Here is an 8324-nt window from a genome sequence, read left to right on the forward strand (position 1 = left end):
AGGGGTGGGTTTTAGAGAAAGCAACAAGAAAGGGAGGATGAAGGAGAAGAGAAAGAGAGGAAGAGAGCGATGTGCATAGTGTGTGTGTGTGTGTGTGTGTGTGTGTGTGTGTGTGTGTGTGTGTGTGTGTGTGTGTGTGTGTGTGTGTGTGTGTGTGTGGGTGTGTGTGTCTGAGAGAGACTCTGAATGAGCGTGCTCCACCGGGGCCTCACCCCCCGCTGTAAGAGACCTCCACAGATTATCCCTCATCTGAGCTTGTCGGTCTTGACCCCACCGAACCTGAGGCCCGCTCTCTGTCTTCCCCTCTCTGTTTCACACACACGTTTTCCCCACTAACTCAATCACTCACTCACTCACTCACTCACTCACACACACACACACACACACACACACACACACACACACACACACACACACACACACACACACACACACACACACACTCTCTTTCCTCCACACACCCTCATTATTTTCTAAGTGTCACTCACTCTTTCTCTTTTTTTTTACGTCTCTGCCACTCACTAACCTCCCAACGCACCAACATTGCCGTCTATCCACCACAACCACACACACACACACATTCCCCAAACACGCGCGCACACACACACACACCTCATGCAAAAGAGGGGGACCCAATGGGAGAAAATCCAGGCTGATGTGCAGGACAAATGAGGAGGGGAAGAAAGAAGAAAAGGGGGAAAGAAAGACGGAAAGCTTTTCACCACCACTGGTATAAAATAGAAAGGGGGGAGGGAGAGGGCTTGAGGGGGACAAATGCAACACGATGTACATACAGTACTGCAGGTGTTTGGCTCAAAGGGTCTTATTCAGAGTCCGTTGTTGCATGGGGTAATTCAGGTGTTCAAATCATAAGCTATTACTGATATTTCTGTCCGACTTTATAGACACTTATTATTATTTTTATCAATCTGCATTGTGTTATCCTTAAAAGTTTGTTATCCTTTATACGGAAAGATCATTTAAAAAAACAAAGTACGGTGGACAACGTTCTCAGATCTTTTAGGCTACTTAAGTAGCAATAAAGTCCTTCATTCAAATAATACTTAATTACAGGTTCAAAAGTATTAGTATCAACATACAAGAAGTAAAGGTACTTATTCATGACAACAGACTATTCTAGATGCATAGATATTATATTGGATTATAAATATGAATGGATTGTTTCGTTTATTGTTCTTCCAACAATGGATCAATAAGGTAATGTTTTAATTTGAAAAAAGGTTTGGTAATTTGTATTATAGTTATATTTTGAATCGTAAATATAAATCTTCAAAGTAATTTAAGGTATTGAATGAATGAAAGACACAACATCATTTTCAAATGAATTAGGATGAAGTAGAAGTGGAACAGTGCAGAACATTGAAATAAAGAAAAGTACAATTGTACTTAAATTGAGTAAATGTATACGTTTACTTTCCAGCACAAAAAAAACATTTCCCAAATTACAGTGTTAGCTTTTTTGAAGTATATGATTTTATTGTAATGTATTTAATCCAATAAGATCTGCTCAAATATATGTATTACTGATACAAGTAGACTCATATTTCTTTTATATTGACCAACACGATGAAAATCATCCTACTGTACATGGTGGTCCTTTTTAGGGAAATTAATCTACTTTTCAATGTATCCAGTAATTTTCCCCTTGCTAAAAAACCTTATACACATCCTAACTGAGCTTCATAAACTCCTTCTGCAAACAAAAACATGGGAAAATCCATGTTGTGCGTGCCTACATGGAGGACCCCTTATTTGTCCACGTGGAAGTAAAATTGGAAAAGCAAGTAGCAGGCTGGATAAACTGTGAGTGTGAATAAGTTAGGGCTCCTTAGGTTTTATTTGCGGAGCTGCAGGTGGATACTTGGATGACACTACACTGTTTTTCTTGGCTTGGTTGCTGGCTGCACTTTATGGAAGTGACCTACCTGCTTGTTTTTGAAGTAACTGCAAAATCATCACTCTGAAGTATGACATTAATTCCAATAAAGCTACAGACTTGTAAAGCTCAAGCTCAATATTCTGGTGTTTTTCTGTTGATCTTTTCAGTTTGCTGATATATTGGCCTTTTATGAACATGCAATATAATTAAAGTAGGATACATTTTGATCAAATAAATACAGTTCTTTACAGTTTATTTATGCCATTTTCTTTTTCCATTCTGGTTTTCAGCTGAGAATTACAGTTGAATGACTATCCGTTACTGTACATAGCCAACACCATAGGAACTGTACATCATTTGTTTTCAATCCAAAACTATTTTTGCTAATCATGTCAATGCTTCCATACTTTAAATTATTTTGTAGATACTACTTTTTTAAAATGTTTGCTTGTGTAGGCCTACTCAATATTAGGGAAGGCTATAGTCTCATCTCTGAATCGGATGCAGATGTTAATGAAAGACCAAGAGAGTACATTACTGCATCAATAAGTATGCAAAAATATACCAAAGAACCACAAAATACTGCATCATAAAACTATTGGAGTGACTTTAAATCACATTTTAAATAGCCACATTAACTACGCTATTGATTTCCATCCTCGCAGTTCAACTCCCTGTCGCTAGAGGGAGGTAGTTGAAAGCCAGGAGCTCACCGGGTACCTGGGGAAATAATCGAGGAAACTCAAGAGATTCCTCTCCGTAGCTAACTCTAGCTAGCCGACTAATCTCCTGAACAACGCAGTTGGGTTGTTTTTTGGCCATTTCAATGCCTATGTCTTCTGTCCTTTATATTTCAGTGTGTTTCTAATAGGCCGTCAGTGTCAAAAGTGAGGCACACACGGAGGGACAAGTTTAAAATACGCTGGATGTTTGTCCACTGTTGCTTTCTCCCAGGATGCTAGCACATAAGCAAGCCAACTAGCTAGCCAACCTGCTAAGGTAGCCAAATAGCAGCACTGTCCGGATGCTTTGAAGAGCAACGCAGCGGATTTCGGGGAGTTTCTAGTCGGACTCGCATGATGTCAGGCAACCGGCCACAGCAGAGCCCCGGTGGGGCGAGCTCAGTGCCCAGCACCAGCAGCAGCAGTAGCACGGGTAACTCAAACAGTAGCGGTGGGAGCAACGCCGTCACAAGTAATGGGAACAATTCTGCAAATGTTGTGCCCTCCCGGACCCTACCAGCAGCCACCGAGGGCGGCTTGGCAGTGCCAACTTTGGCCGCCGTACCCTCTTCTCGGGGCGGCTTTGCTTCCCTGAGCAGACCCTCTGCCTCTTCAGGCAGCCGAAAGAAATCCCACCACCAAGCACCCCTCTACAACGGCCTCTTGAATTCCTACGAAGATAAAAGCAACGATTTTGTCTGGTTAGTTTTCGCAACGACCTTTTTCAGAACGTGTTCTTTTTCAGTATGCAGTTGTTTTTATTTGTCACTGTAAGTGTTTAAATAGTTTGAAAGCTAAACTTTGACATCACTTTTTCTGTACTTTTTTTCCAGCCCAATTTGCTTCGAGATGATAGAAGAGGCACACATGACAAAATGTGGGCACAGTTTTTGGTAAGTTGTCAGGTGTAGATGAGGCAGTGTGTGATACAGGTGTCCCATTTTGTTCTAGAATAATGACACACCCGTTGGGCTGTTAAAACGCACGGCAGAGCAACATGTAAAAAAATAACAAATGTGTTATTCTTCGTCCCCTGTCCACCAGTTTAGTCAACACCTAAAAAACTTCAACCTCATAAAAACTAAAATATGTTTGGTTTATAGTTTCCAACTTCAACAAACCAAGAGCAATCTTTGCATCATTGGGAGAAGACACTTGCTTTTACTTTTGTAAGGTTCTTAGCAAGATTCTGAAAAAAAAGACTTTGGAAGACTGAGTGACAATCAATCAGGAATTTAAACATAAAAGTCTAACATTAGAAAAAAACATGAGAATAGAGAAGCCAAACTTATTGGCATGGCACAGTTTTATACTGGCATTTCAACACTTGTATATCTGAATTGTATACAACTCATACATTTGCAAGGTATTCCCACATATCATCATTTTGTTATTTCTCCCTTCTGCAGTTTCAAGTGTATCCGCCAGAGTCTGGAGGACAGCAATAGATGTCCCAAGTGTAATTATATTGTCGATAACGTTGATCAGCTTTACCCAAACTTTCTTGGTAGGTATTTTGAGTAAGAAAGTGGATGTTTGTTTGTGTCTTAACACGGTATTGCTTGGGTTCATCCTGCTTTCATTGATCAGTAAACAATTCAATAATGCAAGAGCTGTTATAGAGTGTTTACATTTACATGTCAAGTCACACTTAGCATATGCATTATAGAATAAAAGATAAAGTCATTGTTTGATTTGACGTTTTGCGTAGTGTTTGTTACAATACATTTAAGAAACATTAATATATATACAGCTGTTTTTTAGTACCTAGCCTTCCTAACTCTTTCCTTTCCCCCCATCCCAACCACCTGCTCCACCCCATTTGTTCTTCTTTCAGTAAATGAACTGATTCTTAAACAGAAACAGAGGTCGGAAGAGAAGAGACTAAAACTAGATCATCCTGTAAGTACAAAACACGCACACCGCTTAGTTTTTTTGTCTACCTGTGAATCCCGTTAAACTCCTGCACACTATTTTACTTTTAGTTTAGTTTTTTTAGAAAGCATGCAACTGATCGGTGTGTCTGACTACAGAATGGGTCTCGGTGGCAGGTGTTCCAGGATGTTTTGAGTCCTGACCAGGAGAACTTGGACCTGGCAAACGTCAACCTGATGCTGGAGCTCCTAGTCCAGAAAAAGAAGCAGCTGGAGGCGGTGAGTAAAAGTTTAACAGGCATCAGAAATGTTGTTTATTTTTCTTTGGTGACAACTTTTTCTTGCATTCTGAATCCGTTTTTGGCTGCTAATAATAAATGTAGTACTGGACAATACTTCCCAGTAGGATGTGTAACTTCAAGGGAGTAGGATACAAAGTCACTTGCCAAATGCAGTATCCACACAGAGTTGTGGTAGTTGACAATGCATGACAGATACGTCTGACCACGATGAAGGGACTACATGATTCTGTCAAATCGATGCTGATTGGTTACACTGACAAATGGGCAGCACAATGAACCCAGGGTATCTGCAAGTGAAAGTCTGAAAAAGCATTGATCTCAGTTCTCTCCTTCCTGCCTTAGAGGCAATTCAAACCAGAGACTGTATATAAGACCATTGTTTGGTGGATTACCATTTGAAAGCCTTGAGTTTGGCATTTTTGTCAGTCGACATCTTGGTTTTTTAAGCCCAAAGTGACCATATTTGGACGAGATGGGAGATGGGGCTGGGTCCTGTTAGCACAGCTAGCCTTCTTAGCATCTGTAATTAACGTTAACTGTGATAATTATTAAGATAAACAATAAGAGCAGGAGATATCCATATTTGAGAGACTGACAACAGAATGCTTGCATGAAATTACTTTAACGAACATGGATAACAATTGCGTCTTTCAAAATAGTCTGTGATTATAATTTTGTATCAATCAATTGATTAGTCAACTAAACATTGCAGTATAAATAAACATTATACAAGTATAAACATGTCAAAGGAACAACTGTATTGGTCAATTGTCTGGCAACCAAAAATGTTTTTAAAATTCTATTTTCTGCAGCTTTGCTTGTTTTACGATCACTTTTTTTACTATGCGATATCATGTATGCTCTCCGTCTATTCACTAGGAATCCCAAGCCGCTCAGAGACAGATCCTTATGGAGTTCCTCAAAGAAGCCAGGAGAAACAAGAGAGAAGTACTTTAGTTTTAATATACTTATAATATTATACTGCTGTCATCAAATGATCCTGAAAGCTTTTCACATGCCGTCATATTTATCTGTGTTTCTGGCTCTGTCAACAGCAACTTGAGCAACTGCAGAAAGAGCTCAACTTTCTCGAGGAGGACATTAAACGTGTTGAGGTAAACAGAGAATCTATAACTGTCATTCATAGTAAATGGGAAGGTAGAGATTGTGCACATGTGTTTATGAAATCATATTATATTTTGGAAATGGCAACAACGGGGGCTTTTTCATCAGCAGCTGAAAAAGAAAAAACATGTTTCTTTGTGTCATTTCCCAGGAAATGAGCGGCCTGTACTGTCCAATGATGGAGGCGGAGTGCACGGTGCCTAATGTGGAGGCTCCATCACCAGCACCTAGGTACAGCTGGATTTATTTACAAATGCTATCAGTACAAGAAAGGATTCGTCATCACAAACAAACAGTATATTTGTTTGTATTTTTTGGCAGTTGCTAAGTATAATTTTATAATTTTATAATTTGTTTAGCTGTTGGTTAAGACTCCCTTTTTTATTTTGTAGCAGTTGGTTGATATTCAGTGTTTGTTTTTTGGTCATCTGTTATAGTGTATTCTAACTTCCACCCACCGTATATTACAGCATATTTTATAGTGTTTTTTACAGATACTCTATAGACATGTATATCTTTCTATTGTTAAACACATCTAATTGAATCAAGTATCTAATTCCTGTACAACCCCACAGAGCCTTACACGCCTGTTTATGTTTTTGTTTGTTTCTCGAGTAGCTGCAGCAGTATTATTGAGGCACCAGACTACAGCCAGCCTCCAGGATTTGGTGGAACAACCCAGGTGAGTGAGAGAAACACACATGCTGTTTGGATAGTGGCTTTTAAATCCATTAGAAACCCTCGTTTGATATTTATGTCTGTTATCATCATTATTTGTGTTGGATTTAGACTCGCTTGGAATCTGTTATGGCAACTACAAGGACCTTTTTATTACGCGTTGATTTTGACGGCCCCTTGACAAAATGCTTCTGTTTTTACCGGAATGAAGACTGCATTTCCCATGAGCACCACCGCCTCTTTAAGCAGCGATTTCATCCGCATGGCCAATACCTTTGTTTGTTTTGGAAGTAAATGAAAGAAAAACACAACTCTCTCTTTTATCCCAAAACCTGTCGGTTGCCTGATTTATGTTGCTTGTAATCAGATAAAGCTTTGCTGTGGTTATTTTTCTTGACAAACCAAGGTATTGTAAGCATTTAACTAGCAACAGCCAAGACGTTAGCTAGCTTTGTTGTAGCCACCAACGTAACTGTATATCTTGATGTAAAACCCGGTCTCAAAAAGTATATTTTGAATTACAAAGTCATATCACACCACAGTCTATGTGGAAAAGTGACAATTCAGGATTGTCTTTTTATATTCTTTTGAATCCCACAATCCTTCCCATCTGCTGAAAGACCGAACAAGGTTGATACTTGTTCAGGCCTTTTTTGTTCCTTCTGTCAATGATTTAGTCATTTTATTTGCTGATCCTGCCCCTGTATTAGCCATAACCACTACATATAATCTAACAAACGTAATTATTTGAAGAGAAATCTCCTCTGGCTATTGATGACTAACTACCACATGTAACCGGTCAAAATGCATTCGTAGGCTCATCTCGTAAATGCTCAGTCAATTGATGGATGAGTTTCAACAGAATAAATGTCAGAATGACTTTGACTCGACTGTACTCTTAAACACTTGAAATTGTTTTTACCAGGGCAAGAGACAGACCTGGTACAACAGCACCCTGGCGTCACGGAGGAAGAGGCTGACTGCTCATTTTGAGGATCTGGAACAGTGCTACTTCTCCAACAAAATGTCACGCATCACAGGTAAATGTCCGTTAGTAGAGGGAGTATCTTTCTCTCACAGTACAAATGCAGTTAGTGTAGAAACATCGCTAGAAATGTATCTAATGTCTTGATTCTGCACAAACTGGACTATATTTGCATGAAGGAAGAACCAGAGTGAAGCTTCAGTTCTTAAAGGATGAGTGGCAGTGCCTTAAGTAGCTTTTTGCTAAATTGAAGACCACATTTGCCACAAACATGTCTTCTGGCTGTCACAGAGTGAGTGTTTGTAACGTAAACAAATTACGAAATGCGGTCACACAATACAAAAATTGCATTATTTTTGGTCAATATATCACACATGTGACACATCTCCTCTAGAAATTTAGATTTAGTTATATTTATCTTCTTTTCTATAGCATAAAGTACTTAGGTCATGTAGCCATTAGCCGCTTTCACACCGCAGGACTTGCCGTACTTTAGTGCCGGCACTAAAGTACCACGGCACTGAATCCGCCAGGGGGCTATTGCCAATCGCATTCACACCGCAGTACTTTCCCTGAGGCAAGATTACGCTGACGTCACTTCGTCTTCTTCTTCTTCTTCTTCTCTGGGTTTACTGGCAGGCTGCAAAACCACTTCATGGCGAGTACAAAAAAACATACGAGAGAAGAAGAACTACACGGGGGAGGGGGTATAAAGCCCACACACACACACACACACAC

The 8324-nt window shown here is 39.7% G+C and overlaps 1 protein-coding gene across 1 annotated transcript in view; it reads left to right on the forward strand.

The window, feature by feature from the left end:
* Nucleotides 1–2618: 2618 nt before the first annotated feature.
* cop1 (COP1 E3 ubiquitin ligase) overlaps nucleotides 2619–8324 on the forward strand; it is a 19386-nt gene continuing 13680 nt past the window's right edge. Inside the window, exons 1-10 of the mRNA XM_010768508.1 lie at nucleotides 2619–3323; nucleotides 3456–3515; nucleotides 4032–4129; nucleotides 4460–4524; nucleotides 4656–4775; nucleotides 5678–5746; nucleotides 5854–5913; nucleotides 6075–6154; nucleotides 6542–6605; nucleotides 7527–7717. Coding sequence (XP_010766810.1) covers nucleotides 2977–3323; nucleotides 3456–3515; nucleotides 4032–4129; nucleotides 4460–4524; nucleotides 4656–4775; nucleotides 5678–5746; nucleotides 5854–5913; nucleotides 6075–6154; nucleotides 6542–6605; nucleotides 7527–7717 — 1154 coding nt within the window. The 5' untranslated portion in view covers nucleotides 2619–2976. The remainder of the gene's footprint in view (nucleotides 3324–3455; nucleotides 3516–4031; nucleotides 4130–4459; nucleotides 4525–4655; nucleotides 4776–5677; nucleotides 5747–5853; nucleotides 5914–6074; nucleotides 6155–6541; nucleotides 6606–7526; nucleotides 7718–8324) is intronic.

This window comes from Notothenia coriiceps, unplaced genomic scaffold, assembly GCF_000735185.1.
Source record: "Notothenia coriiceps isolate Sejong01 unplaced genomic scaffold, NC01 NC01_scaffold00005785, whole genome shotgun sequence".
Lineage (NCBI taxonomy): Eukaryota > Metazoa > Chordata > Actinopteri > Perciformes > Nototheniidae > Notothenia > Notothenia coriiceps.